Source organism: Schistocerca cancellata, chromosome 2 (genome assembly GCF_023864275.1).
Source record: "Schistocerca cancellata isolate TAMUIC-IGC-003103 chromosome 2, iqSchCanc2.1, whole genome shotgun sequence".
Classification (NCBI taxonomy): Eukaryota; Metazoa; Arthropoda; class Insecta; order Orthoptera; family Acrididae; genus Schistocerca; species Schistocerca cancellata.
This window is the reverse complement of record NC_064627.1, coordinates 829,512,599-829,533,886: the sequence shown is the minus strand read 5'-3', so window position 1 is coordinate 829,533,886 and position 21,288 is coordinate 829,512,599. Positions and strand designations below refer to the sequence as shown.

The window sequence follows — 21,288 nt, the reverse complement described above, 5'->3', positions numbered from 1 at the left end:
TGAATTACTTTTATAAATTCTGTCAGCCTGTCTGTAGTTGTCAAGTACTTTCTTCTGTTTAAGAGGAAATATACCTGCCTTTTGAAAAGCAGATTGGATATTATCTTCCAATACTTTTTCCATTAATTTAATGTTTTCTTCAGAAGAGAAGGAAAATACTTTTTATCGAATGCTCCACTTTTGACATTTGCTTTGGATTTATTATTCTCGAGAACTTTTCTAATGCAAAAATGAACAGCGAAAGCATAGTAAGTGATAAAATTTTTCCCTTTCATCATTCTGTATGAGCTGTCAGCGAGAAAGATTTCATAAAGGTTTGAAATTATGCATAAAGTTTGTGGCAAGTCATTGTGTGTTCTCGTTCTCAAATACTGGATGAATAAAATCTGGGAATTACGCGCCGTAGCCTACATTCTTTTTCACATACACTCTAACTCCTTTGATTGGTAGATGGTTCTTCTTAACCCCATAGAAATTCTTTCCAGACAACAGGTGATATGTATACTATGCTTTGTTGAAATCAGTCCAGTGGTTTCAGGGAAAATGTGGAACAAACATGAATACATACTTTTTATAATTCTTTTTGTGATTCAATTTTGATTAAATATATACTACATGGTTTTCCCTAGCTATGCTGAAGTACCAGTGAAAACCCAATAAAATCAGTCTCATAGTTTTGGAAATTCGCGTGTTCAGACCAAAAAAAACTGAAGTTATAGTAAAACTTTGTATCACGATATCTTTTTGAAAAACTAAAACCTACATGGTGCCTCAAACTATGCTCAAGTTAGCTGCGAAAACCCCATAAAAATTAGTTTTATTTACCTATTTATTTATTTTTGTGTTCCATGATGTATATTGTGTCAGATTATTACAGTAATAACCATATCTAAATGGTCATGAGGTTTACAAACTAAATCATATATAAAGATACATAAGGTTCAAGTGATTAGACAATACAAATTATAGTGGTAACAATGGTTGCACAAACAAATTATATGTCTTACATTGTAATAAATATAAAAAACATTCTGTCATCAATTGATATGCCAGTGCTACATGGTCAGTTTTCAGAGGAATGCTTAAAATTAAACACATTGTACTAATTGTTACACACTGTAAAAAAATTCATGTAAAGAATAGAAAGGGAGATTCCATGGTGACTCATGTTGCATTCTCAAATCAGTTTTATTATGATGACCTTTTATCAATCTATAAACCTATATTTTCTTTTGTAAAGATCTGGAATTAATATTTAAGCAAGGAAGAGCATTAAAATTAAAGAACAAGAATGTAATTTATATTGTGCTCATGTTACAAATTTGGGACATCCTATTGCTAATGTGAATTTTACGTTATAAGTGTCCACAAACTATTAGGAGTGTGGATCAAGTTTCATCACAGAAAATGCAAATTAGGTTGGCATTCAAGTGACATAGTTACAGATTTCTAAAAATATTTATACCATGTAAAATATTACAGTATATTGAAAAAAGCGCATGACTCAATGTTACACGACTCATGTTACTTGCTACTTATTGTCAGAAAAACTTTTTCCTGTGAGCAGAGAATTGAAAACATGATGTTATTTACCAATAAGATAATCTTAAGATTACCATTTCACTTTTTAAACACTGTAAAAATTACACGAGCATGACATCAGGGAAAATAAACTGTAAACTTAGTGAGAAGTCAGAGGACTGAAAATATCATCTTGCATTGACAATATCAGGTGGATTAATTTTTTTTATAATTTTCTCCTGTGTGAACAGAATTTCATCACATTTTGCAAGCCATTTCCAATAGTGACAAGCATGCTCCATTGCTCTGATTAGATAAGAATTTCCAAAATTGTATGTACTTCTCCACATAGACTTAACAATCATATTCTACTTTGTATCACTCTCCAATTTTCACACTTTCTATAGGCCTAGTTCCTTCAATATGATGAGCTGCATCAGGGAAATTCGTTGGAGACAGCAGATATGTTTGTAGTACTCCTTTCTTGTAGTGAAAGCAGTGAATGCTTTTTTTATGTTTGGTACTGATGATGCTGATGAAAATGTTTGAGCCAGATTAAGTTTCATACTGATTACTTGAATTTCATGAGTGGACATATGAAAAACCTGTATAGTTGTGGTACTTGCAGCTGCGTGAGCAAAAGTTAATGCATCAACTACTACAAATTTTTTTACTGCCTTTTCACAAGTGCACCAATTCCATCTACGGCTCCTTTAACGTGGGATGCAGCAAAAAAGTTCCATTAGATTTCCACATTGAGGGACGACTGAAGTTGAGATACAAGGGCAGTAATATTTTTGTTTTTAAATTGTGAGGCAGGTCCATCGGACCAGACTGAAACTACCTTCAAATTTTTTGGTATAGTTGACAGTACCTTGCTAATGTATGCAATCACAGTAACCTTGGAATGGGTTAAGCTGTCTGAAACAACAGCTATATGATGAGAGCCTGAATGGAACAGTGAAAATACTAACTTCTGCTTGTGTTCAATACACACCTTGCACCTCATCTAGATAAACAGAAATGTAATTTCAGCAAAATCAATATGCAGCAATGTAAACTCCTTATAATCTTGGCTGAGAACCATTTACTTTTACTGATAATAAGATGAGGACTGAACTCTCTTTGTACAGCAGTGGGCAAGAAACTGAGGAATTGTGGAAATTTTGTATTACGCTATGTCAGGCGTAGGGGTCGACAGAAGCGTCCGATCCCACGCGTGAGCTTTGACCCATGACGTATGGGTGTTGTCGTGTGTGACGTCATGACGGCGCGGAGTTTGGCTTGCGAGTGTGGCGTGTTTGTAGATGTCGTGTTGTGGTTAGTTGTGCTCTCTGGTGGTATGTTCAAGGCTTTCGTTTGTGTGGTGTAATGGGCTCAATTCGCTTTTGCTCAGTATCCAGAATTGTTCGAGTGTCGGCTGAGTTTGTAGTGGAATTCGTTTCAGTGAGTTAACGATTTTGTGTGAAGGTCAATTTAGTGTTGTTCACTGTAGATTGTGTGGTAATTTTAGTACAATTAATCGCTTGTTGGTTTTGTCCAGGAATGGATATGGCGGATAAAATTAACAGTATGCAGGCCAAGGGAAGTGTTTGATCCTAATTTATGGGATCGGGAACTGCTGTTGAGCTATATAGGTTAAGGGAAGTGTCCGATTCTAGATGATATTGTGTTTAGTGTTATTTGGGGAGTTTTGTGATTTCGGTTTTTTTCGTCGTTTTGTATGGGGGTGGGTGTCTAAAATTTGTTTATATTTAGTTTGCCCCCACCCAAAAACACCCCATGTTCCTGCGCTTGTCCCGTTAGCGTCATTAGGCTTTTTGTGGAAAGTGTGTGTGTTTGTTTTTCGATGTATTTTCCTCCTCCTAATGTGTACGTACCGACTTCATATGCGCCATGTTGGAATCGTTGTTTATGGTCGTTTCCGCCATATTTGTGACGTCATGGGTCAAAGCAGACGGGCGGGATCAGACGCTTCTTCTTTCATTTTAATAATTTGAGAGTCGTTTTCTTCCATCTTCCAAATATACCATGATAAATTCACAACTTCCAGCTTGTCAATTTTATAGGCTTCTTTGAAACTTCTACCATTTTGACAATTTACATTCATTCTGTCAGCAAAGCTCACTGGGTGGTTGGCATTTGATGAATGATGTAAATTTGTTGCTGTAAGCTAGACTGTTATATCATGCCTATGAAGGCTGCTGACACCATTTATGAAATTTTCGTGATATTTACTCTAACATATGTTATGAGGTAGTTTGCTGCGTAATTGAACATGTGGTGGCTGTAGTTTTGCAAACTTAGATTTCACAATTTGAACTTCAGGGTCTTTCTGTTTGAATGCCTCATATGTTTCCATGACGGATTCTCGCTTCCCGAGCACGGGGTCCCGGGTTCGATTCCCGGCGGGGTCAGAGATTTTCACCTGCCTCGAGATGACTGGGTGTTTGTGTTGTCCTCATCATTTCATCATCATCCAGGAAAGTGGCGAAATTGGACTGAGCAAAGATTGGGTAATTGTACGGGCGCTGATAACCACGCAGTTGAGCGCCCCACAAACCAAACATCATCATCATCATCATCCATGACGGACATGATTAAGTGATGAATGTGGACTGTCTTTTTCTCATTATTTTCCCTAATCACTTTTGTGTCCTCCCTGCCTAGTGACTGGCAACTGACGTCACGACAGAAGAAAAACCAGTTACAAAGTCTCTAGTTTCAGAACTAAGGTTTCTTCTCTATTTTGTAACTACTGCCATGACTGGGTCTTTCAGACTTTCCAATGGATGAATTTCCACACAAGTCACTGAATAACTCACGAACAACTACGACTTTACATCATGGTGAAGAGGGCAAGAAACGATCAGCTCGAGCCTTGGCTTTGCCTACAGCACTATGTGACGTATACAGTGACACTTTTGTTTTCTAACTCTCTCCCTAGTTTCAGCTCTTCTTTCTTCAAATAAGTCATTGCTTATGTGCACACAAATGCAGAAACTTTAGTTTATGCTTCTGTTGACTTTTTCTAGCTTCTTCCAGATGCCTCCTCTTCAATTTTTCATATTTTTCTTCACTCTTTAACTTTTCCTATCTCATTTTTTGTCTTTCTGCTGCTGTTATCAGCATCCTGTTCCTGTAACCTTAAAAAATATAACTGTGAGTCAGATAACATGACTCACGTTACACATTTAATTTTCTGTTTTTACAATATTGGTTAAAATTGACAAATTTTTAATAGTGATATTATTTACACATTCACACAAAGAAGTAAATAACTGAACAAGATGAAGTTAGCTTATGTTATTTATCCTAAACTGGAATTTACCTACTTCAGTTTATACCGTTTACGCAATACAATAAGGTATATAACAGTAATATAAATAACGATATGCTAATTCTTACCTGCCAATTAGTTGAAATCATGGCCCAAAATCTCCAATAACTCACACTACGCCATTACATGAAAAACATAAGGCAGTATAAAAAAAATGGCTAGAAATTATAGAGGGAAAGCAATGAGCAACAAACATTGTTGCCATACAGTAAAAGGTCCATTCATATTAAACAATATATAAAAAGTACCAAATTTTTAAGTTATAAAACTTATAAGTCTGTCCTACTTTATATGGAATATCCCGAAAGAACTATTCGAAAGATAAAGTTTCAGCTGTCTTTTAAATTTAGTCATATCTCCAATGAATGATTTAACATGAAATGGAAGTTTATTTTTTACTTTTGTGCCAGTAGTTTTGGAGCTTAGCGTGTTCACCGAGAAACAGTCTTAGTATAAATTTGTTGACAGGGAGCCGGCTGACGTGGCCGAGCGATTCTAGGCGCATCAGTCCAGAACCACACGGCTGCTACGGTCGCACGTTCGAATCCTGCCTCGGGCATGGATGTGTGTGATGTCCTAAAGTTAGTTAGGTTTACGAAGTTCTACGTCTAGGGGGACAGATAGCCTCAGATGTTATGTCCCATAGTGCCGAGCCAGTTTTTAAACTATTTTTGTTGACGGGGGCTATTTCCGAAACATTATTTTCTTGCTAACTTCTCTTGGCTGTTGAACGAAAATGTCTTCTGTTACTACGAACGTAAAATTTTTTTACCTCCATCTCTGTCGGTACGTATGTTGCAAAACAATATTTGTAGAATAATTTAGGCATTCAGGTTCAATTAAATACAAGTTGTATAGTAGTTGTGTACTTCGTTCTGATCTTCGACCATAGATTTATGGTCGAAGGTTTTGATCGACAAATTTCCTTTGCATCTCCGTAATTCATTGCGGTGTATGTTTACTGTTTGTATTTTGTTTTCGCGGGAACAGTGGAAGATGAGTTCTTGTTGTTCTTTTGCATTAGTGTGTTTAAAATACCAGTACAGCAAGTAATGTTTTTGTAAATGACATTTTTGTTGTAGTTATGGCATCAAGTAATGAACTTGGCCCAAAAAGTGAGAAGCGTGTGACTTTCAAAGATGACATAAGACTTAATACACAAGTGTCAGTTCCATCTCGGATACCCGTTAGATCAAACTCCGTATCACGGCATAGCTGTAGCTCAAAAACTGGAGCAATTAAAAAATCGCCCAAGAAATCTCAGGCGAAAAAATCGTTAGTTAGAAATGTCGAGCAACCAGTATCAGTCAGCCGACATAAGGGACTATCCCAATGTGTCGATGTCCATAGTTTGTATTCAACAACAAGCAGTAAAACTAGTGACTTAGGCGAACCTCCGCATAAATATGCTGTCCCAGAATTGTACACAACCTTATGCTTGGCAAATGAAATCCGTAAAACAGCTCAAACAGTACCAAAGGCGACGATCAAAAGCACCAAGGATTTACCACCTGTAAAATGTCAAGTAGCGGAAGAAACGGTGAGATAAGTAATAACTTTACAGAAATCGCATACATTCAAACAATCATGGCTTACATTACTAAATGTAATTAATGTTTAATCAGCCTTAAAAGTCACCTCTTTCTCTCTGTCAGGCGTTCCAGCTGCCCATTTGATCATATGCAGTACGATGTACTAGATGAAGTCGGACACTCAACGTAAACTAGCGATAAGAAGGAAGAATGTTCATGTTTGCAAATATTCACTTTCACTCATTGATTAGATACTGTAGGTTTTCCCTATCCATAATTCAAATACACTGTTATTTAGGTAGTACACATTTTATGCTTTGTAGTAATTTCTTGAACAATTTTATTTCTATATTGGTTAGTATGAACCTTTCTGACACAAACATGTTTTGGTTGAGATAACATCCGAGTTTCATTTTATTGTATTGTAATGGTAGGTCCTATATGTCACAATTTTTCCTCATACTACTAACATCACATTAAATTTTTAAAAAAATGTACATTATTATGTCTGTCATATAGATGCATGATGCACTTTTGGATAAAAATTTGTGTGACTGTCTAGCTTGTAAAATAGAACATTTATTCATCTTTCAACGTGTTTATATGCAATCAGTGTTGTCGTATAAAATTCATATACACTTAGAGTTACAAATTACAGTGGTTTTACAAGGATCCTTACCTAATTATACTGGGTTCTAATTCAGGAATGTGACGGTTTAAACCAACTTCTGGCCATCCAGATGTAGGTTTCCCATGATTTCCCTAAATCGGTCCAGGCAAATTCCAGGATGGTTCCCTTGAAAGGCATGGCTGATTTCTTTCCACCTCCTTGGTAGATTCTGAGCTTCTGCTCCATCTCTAATGAAATCAATGTTGATGGGAAGTTAAACTCAATCTTCGTCGCTTCCCTAATTATGTCTGAAGCAGGCTTTTACCTGGGTAACTTCGTTAGGAATGTAAACTGTTATACAAACTGATCGATTTCTTTCAAATCTAATACAGTATGCCACAGTGAATCAGCATATCACATTAATATCTTTTTATAGCAAAATAATTTTTAAATAATTATAATAATCACAAAGTTTTCGTCTGTATTGCCTTATACAGTATGACAAAGTAAATCAATATATCACACTGTTAGCTTCATAAAATATTATGGTTTATAGTTTTTTGTACTCCCATCTCAAAACTATTGTATCTTGTCATCTATTGTACATTCTTGAAATTCCTTCGCTGTATAGAAGGCTTACTTTTTATCCACTCCGTTATTACACTTTTAAATATATTCAGGAGCACTGAATGTGCATTTTTAGGTAGTTTGTTAAAATGTTTGAGACCAGGATATTTATAGCTCTTTTAGACCTCTGCTAATCTGGCATATTGCTTGTCAGTTGCATGTCTCTGCCTAGTTTTATAATGGTTTATTGACATCCTAAGGTCAAGAGTATTTATGTCTTCTTTGGTGTATACTAGGTAACTATAAATTTATAAACTAGGTAATGTCATAATATTCATTTCCTTGAAGTAATGTGTAATAGACGGAAAGGCATCATGTAAAACAGAAGTAATATCTGGCGTTCCCCAAGGAAGTGTTATAGACCCTCTATTGTTCCTGATCTATATTAATGATATAGGAGACAATCTTGATAGCATCATCTGCAAACAATCTCAGATGCAGATGATGTTGTCATTTACCATCTTGTAAAGTCGTCAGATGATCAAAACAAATTGCAAAATGATTTAGGTAAGATAACTGCATGGTGCAAAAAAGTGGCTGTTGACCCTGAATAAAGAAAAGTGTGAAGTTATTCACATGAGTACTAAAAGAAATCCACTAAATTTCGATTATGCAGTAAGTCACACAAATCTGAAAGCTGTGAATTCAACTATGTTAAATACTTAGAGATTACAATTACAAATAACCTAAATGGGAACGATCACATAGATAACGTTGTGGGTAGAGCAAACCAAAGACTGTGATTCATTGGCAGAACACTTAGAAGGTGCAACAGGTCTACTAAAGAGACTGCTTACATCACACTTGTCTGCCCTATTCTGGAGTATTGCTGTGTAGTGTGGGATACGCATCAGGTGGGTCTGACGGACGAAATTGAAAAAGTACAAAGAAGGGCAGCTCGTTTTTTTTTTTTTTTATTGCAAAATACAGGATATAGTGCCACAGACATGATAAGTGTATTGGAGTGGCAATCATTAAAACAAAGGTGTTTTTTGTTGCGACGGGATCTTTTCATGAAATTCCGATCACCAGTTTTCTCCTCCAATTGCGAAAACATTCTGTTGACACCCATGTACATAGGGAGAAATGATCATCACGATAAAATAAGAGAAGTCAGGGCTTGCACAGAAAAATTTAAGTGCTCATTTTTCCCGCGCGCCGTTCGAGTGTGGAACGGTAGAGAGACAGCTTGAAGATGGTTCTTTGAATCCTCTGCCAGGCACTTTATTGTGAGTAGCAGAGTAATCATGTAGATATAGATGTACATGACTCTCGTAGTGTAACTCCCACAATGCGAGATGGCCTCTCTTTCCATTTAAAGACAATTTCAGATCCAGGTGAGTGTCCCCGGAGCAAAATTCCATATGTCAGGTGGAAACTGAAAAAAGCAAAGTATGCCTACAACAGCAGATTTCCACTTATACAGCCTCTCAGCTTATACAGCATTTAACTCGCATGTGCAAGTCTGGAGCATAAGCTATCTGTTTGTGTAACCCAGCTTAGAAGTTGATCAGTATGGAATCCAAAAAGTTTCACTGATTTATTTTCTTTCTTTGGGGGCATTCAGATTAAATACAATGTTCTATGTTCTGATACTGTTTATGTGCAATGCATTAACTTGAAATCGGGAGATACAGGTCTTTATTGTCATTGCTACTTCCAATTGTAACTAATCTGAGCAATTAATGTGGTGTCATCTGCATGTAATAGAGCATCACAGGACAGTATGTAAGGCAGACCATTTATTTATATAGATAACAGAAAAGAGCCAAAAACGGAGTCCTGCAGCATTCCTTTTTTAATGGGTAAAGGATATTGATTTTTTGTTATTCTCACACACACACACTAAATGAACTCTTCTATTGCTTAGTTATAACTGCAGGAGGGCTTTCTACCCTATTCCATAGCACTATTGCTTTCTTGTTAGAATAGTGTGGAGCAATGTTTCAGAGGTTTTTGTTAAATCCAGTAGCGTCCCTCAACGCATTGACACAGCAGTCTTATACTTTTGTTATGGTCCTGTCAAATGCTTTCGCAGTAGAGTAGGTGGATTGAAAGCCATACTGTGCAGAGTAGATTAGTTTATTATATTCAAAATATTGGTTCATCTGATGGTGTGTACAGTGCTGTTATTTTATAAATAATTCGGATTAGTGAAATGAGTTGGTAATTGCTGTGCTACCTAACTTATCGACTGGCTTGATTATGAAAAATTAGAAAAGCCATATGGTCTTCAATTCAGGAATTACTGAATTTAGTTATTGCTTCACTGACATGTCGGCAAGTTACGTGACTCCATTTAAAACATTCAGATGCTTTATTGGGTAATGGTTGCAGTATTCAGTCTTGCTCACGCCAACCTTAATGTTGGTGTCTACTTTAGACTCTGCAAAGAATTTATTTGGTGTATCAGGAGGAACTGGGATACTGTAATCTATCTTTTGTCAATTTATTTCAGCTTTGATGCTTTTCCATGCTGGTTTACGTTATTTAAAAAGTTAAGAACATATCCGTCACTGGCCTTGCATAGAGCTGTCTCTTGTATAGTGCTGTCTTGACTGTAGATATTTATTTTATTTTATTTGCACGTCAAGCTCTTTAGGACCAAATTGAGGAGCAAATCTCCAAGGTCATGGAATGCGCCAGTACATGAAATTATAACATAAAAGCAATAACATAAAATAAAATGTTTATGAACCCAAAAAGAGTCAAGCCATAAGTTTAAGTAAACACAATCAACCACATTACATAAGAATCAGCTTAATTTTTCAAGGAGGTCCTCAACAGAATAGAAGGAGTGAACCATGAGGAAACTCTTCAGTTTCGATGAGAAAGTGCGTGGAATTTTGCTGAAATTTTGAATTCTTGTGGTAGCTTATTATGGATGCAGCAGTATACTGCACACCTTTCTGCACGAGAGTTAAGGATGTCGGATCCAAATGCAGGTTTGATTTTTGCCGTGTATTAACCGAGTGAAAGCTGCTTATTCTTGGGAATAAGCTAATTATAATACCATACGACATAAGCAAAGTATACTAATTTTCATGTCGAACGATCACTCACTTCAGATACCATTCGAATAGTAAAGACAGCAGCATTAAATCTTTGAACAAGATCCCAAATGTGGGCTTTCCACGACAGTTTATTGTCCGTCTGATCACTTAGAAATTTGAACTGTTCAGTTTCAGTAATCACATACCCATTCTGTGAAATTAAAACTTCTGTATTTGCTGAATTCTGTGTTAGAAACTGTAAAAACTGAGTCGTACTGTGATTTAGTTTTAGTTTAATTTCTACAGGCCATGAACTTAGGTCATGAACTGCATTATTTGAAACAGAGCCAATGTTGCTCACAACATCCCTTACTACCAAGCTAGTGTCATTAGCAAACAGAAATATTTTAGAGTTACCCGTAATACTAGAGGGCATATCATTTATATAAATAAGGAACAGGAGTGGCCCCAACACTGATTCCTGGGACACCTCCCACTTGACTGTACCCCACTCAGACCCCACATCACAGCCATTCTCAACATTGTGAATAATGACCCCTTGCTGTCTGTTGCTGAATGCTGAATCAAGAGGTGAACAAATTGTGAGCTACGTCCTGTATTGCGTAATGGTCCAACTTTGGGAGCAATATTTTGTGATCAACACAATCAAACGCCTTAGTTAAATCAAAAAACATGCCTAGCATTCGAAACCTTTTGTTTAACCCACCCAGTACCTCACAGAGAAAAGAGAATATAGCATTTTCAATTGTTAAACAACTTCTAAAGCCGGACTGTACATTGGATAGCAAATCGTCATATAAAATGATCAATTATCCTTACATACACAGTGTTGTCAATAACTTTAGCAAACATTGATGGAATATAAATAGGTCTAAAATTGTTTACATTATCCCTTTCTCCCTTTTTATAAAACGCCTTCACTACTGAGTACTTTAATCATTCAGGAAACTGACCATTCCTAAAGGAAAAATTACAAGTATGGCTAAATACAGAGCTAACATGTACAGCACAGTACTTTGATATTTTGCTAGGTACTCCATCATATCCATGAGAGCCCTTAGTCTTTAGTGATTTAATTATTGCCTCAATCTCCCCCTTGTCAGTATCACAGAGGAGTATTTCAGGCCGGCCGCAGCAGCCGTGCAGTTCTAGGTGATGCAGTCTGGAACTGCGGGACTGCTACGGTCGCAGGTTCGAATCCTGCCTCAGGCATGGATGTGTGTGATGTCCTTAGGTTAGTTACGTTTAAGTAGTTCTAAGTTCTAGGGGACTGATGACCTAAGATGTTAAGTCCCATAGTGCTCAGAGCCATTTGAACTATGTTTTGAGTATTTCAGACATCAGTCTCGGAAAGGCATTTTCCAAGAGAGTTATATGATTCTTTGTAGAAACTAAGTTTTTATTTAATTCACCAGCAGTGCTAAGAAAATGATTGTTGAATACTGTACATATATCTGACTTATCAGTAACAGAAATCTTTTTACTACAAACTGACTTTATATCATTGACCTTGTGCTGCTGACCAGACACTTCCTTCACAGCTGATGATATGGTTTTAATTTTTATCCTGTGAATTAGCTATTCTATTTGCATACCACACGCTCTTTCCTTCCTAATAACATTTTTAAGCACCTCACAATACTGTTTTTAATGGGATACTGTAGCTTGATTGAGACTACTTGTAACATTTTGATATAATTCCTGCTTTGTTCTACATGATATCCTTATCCTACTGTCCAGCCACTAGGGCTACCTATTACTGCTTGTACTCCGTTGAGAACGTTCTAATTTAAAGCAACTCTCAAAGAGCATGAGAAATGTGTTAAGCAAAACATTATATTTGTCATCTATTTTATCAGCACTGTAAACATCTTGCCACTCTTGTTCCTTGACAAGGTATAAAAAAATCTCTCTATTGCTGTTGGATTAACTTTCCTACATAGTTTGTAGTTACCTGTTACATTTGTTTGAGTACAAAACCCTTTTGGTGTTAAAATTTGTGCATCATGGTCTGAAAGGCCATTCACCCTTTCAATAACAGAATGCCCATCTAGTAACGAAGAATGAAGAAAAATATTTTCTATGGTTGTGCTACTGTTCCCCTGCACCATAGTTGGAAAAAGCACAGTCTGCATCAGATCATATGAATTTAGATATACCAACAACCTTTTTCTTGCACCATCATATACAAAATTTATATTTCTGATACTTCCTACAAAGTGAATCAGGAATCCTCTCCATCATGAGCAGAAATGCTCTGAAGTCAGAGTTAGGGGACCTACAAACAACAACAATTAGAAGTTTAGTTTCACTAAATTCAACTGCCCCTGCACAACATTGAACTATCTGTTCAGTGCAGTGTCGTGATACGTCTATGGACTCAAATGGAATACTGTTTTTTACTTACATAGGGACTCCCCCACCCCACAAGGAACTTCAAAAACAGCCAACTAATCTGTATCCTCATGAAGGAAGCCTCTGAATCGTCAAATTATTTAAGTGGTGCTTTGACATACAAATAATTTCAGAGTTAACATCTATAAGCAGTTCAATAACTTTATTTCTAATACCTCTTATATTTTGATGAAATATGCTAATTACTTCTCTACTTGGAAGCATGATATCCTCTGAAGGTGAGCACTCTGTTAGAGGAACTTCCTTTTAGCAAGTACACGTATCAGCTAACTTCAATCTAAAAAAGGTGCAGCTGTAACACCAACTACTACAGGAATTTTTCCATGAATGATCCCACCACCACCCACTACACTGTCACCTATAAGCTTTGCCAGCCTATTGAGGTGCATTCCATGCCGAGTGAAACCGGATCTACTCATAGACCCAACTTTCACCACTGAAGTGTGACCTATGCCCTCTGCCATCAGTGCCCTCTCCAGTCCCATGTTAACGTGCCTAATAGCTGCATTAAGATGAGGCCAATCATGACGCTGAAATAATTGTATGAAATGCACATTAGTACCACCAGTTTGAGTAGCTATTTTCACCAGCTCACCACCTACATCATATTCCCCGTCCCTGCTCAACCCACTATCACTACTTGATCTTCCTTCGCAAAATTCCTACATAACTCCCCTATGCTGTCAGTTACCTGAGCCAACCTTGCAGTAGGCTTCATAATGCTGGTGACCTCACTCCCCAACACTTTCTGCAACTACTGTCCCACACATCTACCGTGTGAACTACCTAGCAGCAGAACCTTCTTGTTTCTGTTAGGCTTTGCAACTGACCTAGGACTCCTAACTGCTGAGGACTGCTGCATGTTCCCTACATCTACAGTTACAAGAGGCTCCTCTCCACTCAACTCTGACAGTTGGTGAAATCTATTGCATATATGCAAAGTATACCTCCTCCTCCTAGCTGCCTTCTTGCCAACTGCCAGTTCCCATTCCCCACCACCCTTCACGCCCCTCAACCTATCTAGTTCCTCCTTTGCGCATTGTAACTGCACCTGAAGGGCACAGATCTTACGCTCCTGCTTCACTATCAACTTACTTCTACTACAGATTCTGCATTCCCAGGAGAAGATCTCAGTAGACTGCCCACTGTCTTCCCCACTGCAATCCCCCCCCCCCCCCCCAAATGAAAATACTTTGAGCAAATCCCACACTGTAACGCACTACTCACAAACCTATAACAGAGCCCACACTTCTCACTCATGGTTAAATTTTACAGTTACTGGAAAAAACTATATGTCTATGTTACGAAAGTTCAGTTATACCAGTAGAACTATTTATAGTAGCAATAGAGGTCTCAAAATTCTCTGTCTTCTAAGAAAGCAACTACTTACTACTTGTATTAATACTACTACACCATAGCTAATACCAATATCAACAAAACTTCACAAAAGAATTAGCTAAAACCAAAATTTCAAGTCGCCACTGGAACACTCAACAAAGTTAAAACGGTGAATGAAAATTTTACTGAAATATTTCACTAGAAACAATAAGAAACAGTCGATGAAAAATAAAGCACAAAATTTACTAAACGACTTCAATACACAGAAAACTAAAAAAACACAGCAAGTGAATGTTTCCAAAAGTTTATTAAATTGTTATTTTGCCACAAACAGCATGAAACACCACTGAAAACTATTAAATTTAATAACTGTATAACAGCACACAAATAACTTTGTCATTACTTAGCTTTATAAGAACTACAGCTGCAACTGCATGCTGCAAAATGTAACCACACTATTGAGGCATGAGGCTTGGATGAACGGTGTATGCATATTCATGAACAAGAGACCACTTGAGTCAGTAACACAGGAACAAAGGCTGAGATTAATGAAAAGCCACTAATAAGATACTTTTACAGCAAATATTAAAATAAGTAACTGAAGACTAAAAACCTGTAGTGCTTGTTTATGGTCTTGTGTTTATACCTATCTGGCATAGTCCATATCAATTCAGGCAGGCTAGGAAAAAATCTTACTTTCATAGTCTCAGATGTTATTGAATTTAGCATATGTTAGAATGAAGGACTAAGTAAGGAACACATATTTTTTTGTTTTCTCCAAAACAATTTCTGCTCCGAGATACAGCCCTCTAAAGATGACACTGCGCGCACCATTTTGAAGATGCATAGTTTGGAAAAAATTTTAAAATGCCTTATCTCTGGAACAGTTCTAGTTATTTTTTTTAATATTATTTGAAAGATAATTGTTTCAGTATTACAAAGAAATCCTCTATTTGGGCTTATCTGTCAGACTTATTTTACTATAGAGTTCTGAACTTCTTTTGTAATTTATGGAAAAAAACTATTTTTTTTTTTTCCAAAATGCCAATCCATAAAATTTTGATTATTTTTCTGTTGATTAGTACCATATAGTTCTACATCGCCTGAAAAGGAGAGCTTCCACTTTTGGGTTGAACAGGTTTTATAAACAATTGAAATTTTTGCCATACATGAAACCTTTTTTATTATCACATAACAGTCTCATAAAAATCAAAACCTATCCTTATTTAACATAATTTTGGATTTGAAAGATGAGTAAGAGACTCATTTTTCAAGCATTTTAAATGATTCCAAAATGTATGTGAAAGGCCCAAAGACTTAAAGGTTTCAATTTGTACAACATCTGTGCACTCTGTTTTGGACAGAAATTAGTCAGTCAATGAATTAAAAATGTGTTCCACTGCTTCAGTATCTTCCTTTGACATACAATGATGCCTTCCTGTTGAACCAATAGGAACTGGAGCAGTTACAATCTTCAAAACGTTGTGAATAGGAAGTGAGTATTGATGGCATTGTTGCTGTCATTCAGCTGGAGATCTATACCCAGCAGCTGCTCCACGTGGTAGCATAAAGTTCATTACAGTTTTGTTTAACTCATAACTTCATAGTCATACACACACACCACAAACATCCCCCTTGTCAAGTTGTGAATCTGATTATTATCCTGCTGTTTGTGAGGTGTTGACCGAACAAACGAAATTTCTTCTTTCTTGCTGTTTAAAGTGTTTGCAATATGAGTTCACCCCTCACTCTGTGTCCAAAAATGTGTCTTTTGAATTCCTTTCATAGTAGTAGTTTGTTTGGACCATTCTTCTTTTTCTGCTCACAGAATTCTTTGATTTCCTCTTTGGACAGAAGAATGAGGGCTGTGGATGTGTAAGATTTCACAACTCTCATAAAATCCTAAGCATTCTTATTCACAGCTGTATTTGGTCTGGGAAGATTATGTTTCGTAGCATGGTGCTTCAGCAGGCCTCCTACACCATCAGAAGGCCCCTTGCCGTGACCAATAGCACTGTATACCCCATCAGTTGGCACAAGTGACTGTGTCAGTTCAAACAGCTGATAACAATTTTGAAAATGACGAGGAGCACCATCAGAGATAATGGTGACCTTCTCTGGCCCTGTTTGTAGTTGAAGAATTTTGCGCATTGCTAACAAAGCACGTGCTGAGTCGTGTCCTGTGTCATCACTTATTACTGCAACACTTGTGGTCTTGTTTTGAAAATATGTCACTCCTGTAAAAATTGAAACCTGGTCATTACTCCAATGACACCCTTGTACTTCTTGTGGGAGAATTACAGACCAGTTCTCAGCAAAATCACAGTGAAGCACCAAACATAGTTCTTCAGCCTGTACACACCCTTTCACTTCTGCAGTGTGTTGTTGTTGCAATTTCTTCAGATGCTGGTGTGTTACTGCTTTCAATGACCATTTACTAAGTTCATAACTGAAACTGTCAAAGGCAACAGTTTTCTTAATTAGTTTATTTTCCTCCCATGTTGCGTATGTAATTTCTGCCATAATTTCTGCAGAGTTATCTGCTACATCTTCCAGACCAAGTGTCTGTAAAGACAGTCCTCCATTTCCAGGGCGGTCACCACATTCTTGAAACAAACAATTCTCTTGGTTTATGTTACAGACTACTAAATGGCATCATATGCCTGACCAAGGTGTCATATGTCAAGTGCTCCAGTAAGTTCTTCAAAGTTGCCACACAAAGTCCAAAATTTGTGCAGTACACAAATAAACAGACATCTCTAGGTGGGGGGTGCTCTTCTAATGTGTGAAGTTGTATAGTTGCTCTTATAAACTGCAAGAGTTCCTTTAATACTGCAAGTTGTGTACCTCTTCACTTTCACAACTTTTTGACCTTCAGCTGTTACAGTTATAGTGTCTTTTTTGTGGGCGCTCTGGCGAGAACAGTCAGATTTATCTTCCAGATAAGGCTTAAATTTTGTAAACGTGTTTGTTTCTTGTTTCATGGTAATTTGACTAGTTTCTCGGTAACAAATAAGTAAACTACCATATATAGCATATAACTTCATTGTTTTAATACAGATTTCAGAAAAACAGCGTAACTTTATATCAGAAACTTGCTTATATACATTTGTTTATAGGCCTAATTCTCGTAACATTTCTGGAGAATCAAACTTGAAGTATCTCGTTTAATTGTCCTTTTTTTCATTCCATCGAGTGAAATATATAATAAATAGCGTGTACTTTCATTGTTTTAATACAGATCTCAGAAAAACAGCGGAATTTTAAATCAGGAACTTGCTTATATACATTTGTGAATAGGTTTAATTCTTGTAACGTCTTAACTTGCTTATATACATTTGTGAATAGGCTTAATTCTTGTAATGTCTTTTTTTGATTTTCGGTAATTTAATTGATTTATTCTAGCTAAAGTATTATTTTTGCCATGAGTGAGAAGTGCCTGACTTGCCGTAGAATTGTTAGTTCCGCGGTTTGGTGTGATGGATGCAGTAGTTTTTTTCATTGGGGGGACTGCAGTGGCGTGGGTGTCAGGAAAGTGGATCAGGCTCATCAGTGGTTATGTAGGATTTGCAGCAGAGATAGGAAGATAGTGGGACAGGAGGGGAAAATTGCTGCCCTTCAGGCTGAGCTAGATCAGGCTAGGGAAGATCTGGACAGGTTAAGGAGGGAGAAGGGCAAAGAGAGGTGGGAAGTGGCAACAGGTAACAGAAGGAACAGGCCTAGAACTAAGTCTGACAGTTTTGTGGTGAATGTCAAAAATAAGTTTGACCTGTTGTTTCAGTTAGAAACTGATGAGCCTCAAGCAGAGGTAGGTATAGACAGGACACAACAAACTTTCAATAGGAAATTGAAAAAGAATGTAGGAAAGTCATCAAAAAGGGAGAAAGTTTTGTTGTTAGGCATTTCTCATGCCAGAGGTGTAGGCCAACTTCTGCAGGAGGAATTAGGACCAGAATACCAGGTCACAAATTTTTTCAAACCAAGTGCTAGTCTGGATCAGGTGACAGAGAATTTAGGTTCACTCTGTAAAGGATTTACCAGGGAAGACACCGTGGTTATTGTGGGAGGGCCAGGGAACAGTATTGACAGAGATCCTGGGTACAGCATAGAGTGTGACCTGGTAAAGATTGTGTCGGCATTGAGACACACCAATGTTGAATTTGTATCTGTCCTGAGACGCCATGACCGGCCTCATTTGAACTCTTCTGTTGGGAGAGTTAATTTGGAGTTGGAACGGCTGCTTGGGTTGGGTGCGGGGGCTCATATTGGTGTGGTTCCTATTGATTCTCTCAGTAGGTGGGACTATACCAGACATGGCCTACATCTCAACAGGAAAGCGAAGGGTAAGCTGGCTGGGGTAATAGCAGAAAATTTAAGGGGGGGGGGGGGGAGGCACTGCCATGAATGGTAAAATACCAGTGGTTACAGGTGTTGGAGCAGCACCTTTTGTAGGATAGGTAAGACAGAAAGATGTCAAGTTCTACGAGAGGTCAGGATTGAAACAAATCTTCAGTTTAGGAAAGAAATTAAGCAGCACACTTCTAGCACATTGGATCACCAATCACAGCTGTCAATTATAAATTTTCACCAATCACCAGAAATTTTATCTCCACCAAGTTGTATCTCAGTCCTAGATAATTGCATTAATGAATTAAAGTCACCCAACCCAGTTGACATAATCTGCCTCTCTGAACACCATGTGACCACTGGTATAGGAACTAGGCCTAAGCACAATGAGAAACTCAGACAGGAGAGTACTGCAAATGTTAGAATAAGGAAAGGTTCTCATAAAAGTATAATTAAAAATAACGTAAGTATATTTCATCAAAATATTGGGAGTTTAAAGAATAAAATAGATGAGCTTCTGGTTTGTTTAGAAGATTTAGAAGCTGAGGATGAAATAGATATACTATGCTTGTCTGAGCATCACATTGTTACTGATATGGATAAGGTAAATGTAAGTGGATATAAGCTCTCTGCACATGTAATTAGAGAAAATATGGAGAAAGGAGGATTTGACATATATGTCAAAAGTTATCATTGTGCAAAAAGTATAGAAACAAAAAAGTTTTGTGTAGAGATACATATTGAAGCATGTGGCTGTGAGCTTAAATTAAATAAAGGCACATTTATAATTGTAACTGTATATAGATCCCCATCGGGAAATTTTCATCTATTTCTGAAAAATTTGTACTCCTTGTAGTGCTATCTGTCAGACAGGGGGAAGCAAATTATTATTTGTGGAGACTTCAATGTAGATTCTCTGAAAGAGGGTAATAGGAAAAATGACCTTGAAGTATTACTTGGTTCTTTCAATTTGACACCCGTTATTGATTTTCCTACTCGGGTGGTAAAGGATAGCAGCTCACTGATAGATAACTTCTTTATAGACCAAGATAAATTTAACCAGATAAATGCTCAGCCTGTTGAGAATGGTCTTTCTGATCATGGTGCACAGCTAGTTACAATATATGACATAGCTCCATTCAGCAGTTCTAAACAGTCCTCCAAAGTAGTACGTTCAGTCAACGATTTAACAGTTGCAAATTTCAGGGAAAGCCTACAGAAGTTAGACTGGGATGAGGTGTACCATGAACCTGATGCCAATTTAAAATATAATTTATTTCATGACACTTTTGTAAATGCATTTGAAAACTGCTTCCCCAAGAAAATAGTGAAATATACTCGTAAGAAACCATGTAACAAACCATGGCTTACTAAGGGTATGAAAATATCTTGTAACTGGAAAAGGGAAATGTATCTGACAGCAAGAAAGAGTAGTGACCCAGAAACTATCAAACATTATAAACACTACTGTGCTATATTAAGAAAAGTTATTAAAAAATCCAGAAGTATGTGTATCATGTCTGAAATCAGCAACTCTGATAATAAAATTAAAACAATTTGGAATATTCTTAAAAGAGGAACAGGTCAACCAAGAGCACAGGAAGACAGTATTACCATCAAATTGAATGAAAACTTAATGAACAAAAAGTCAGAAGTTGAAAATATTTTTAATAATCATTTTCTAAATGTTGTGGATATAGTAGGATCCAGGTGTTCATTAGAAGATGCTAGGCTGTTAATGGAAGAGGCCATACCTATGCAATTTGATACAATTGAAATCTCACCCACTTCTCCCTCTGAAATTAGGAAAATAATAAACTTGCTTAAAAGCAAAAACTCACATGGAATTGATGGCATTTCCAGCAAAATACTAAAAGCTTGTTCTCAACAAATAAGTAAGATTCTCAGCCACCTGTGTAATAGCTCTCTGGAACAGGGCATTTTCCCTGATAGACTGAAATATGCTATATATACCTTTGCATAAAAAAGGGGATAGATCTGATGTCAACAATTACTGTCCAATCTCACTTCTAACAGCTTTATCCAAAATTTTTGAAAAAGTAATGTATTCAAGAGCAGCTTCACATATCTGTAAAAATGAAGCACTAACAAAATGTCAGTTTGGTTTCCAGAAAGGTTTTTCAACAGAAAATTCCATATATGCTTTCACCAATCAAATTTTGAATGATCTGAATAACTGAACACCACCCATTGGGATTTTTTGTGATCTCTCAAAGGCTTTTGATTGTGTAAATCATGAAATTCTGCTAGACAAGCTCAAGTATTGTGGCATGAATGGGACAGTGCACAAATGGTTTAATTCGTACCTAACTGGAAGAGTGCAGAAAGTTCAGATAAGCAGTTCTCATAATATGCAAACATCAGCACATTCCTCAAACTGGGGAACTATCAAGAATGGGGTTCCACAAGGGTCGGTCTTGGGTTCTTTGTTATTCTTAATATATATTAATGACTTGCCATTCTATATTCATGAAGAGGCAAAGTTAGTTCTCTTTGCTGATGATACAAGTATAGTAATCACAC

General features: G+C 37.0%; 1 protein-coding gene across 2 annotated transcripts in view; it reads left to right on the top strand.

The window, feature by feature from the left end:
• The first annotated feature begins 5,823 nt into the window (after positions 1–5,823).
• Positions 5,824–21,288, top strand: part of LOC126162720 (uncharacterized) — a 32,767-nt gene continuing 17,302 nt past the window's right edge. For both annotated transcript variants that reach the window (XM_049919382.1, XM_049919381.1), the window contains exon 1: positions 5,824–6,401. In XM_049919382.1, the coding sequence (XP_049775339.1) occupies positions 5,946–6,401 (456 nt within the window). In that variant the 5' untranslated portion in view covers positions 5,824–5,945. The remainder of the gene's footprint in view (positions 6,402–21,288) is intronic.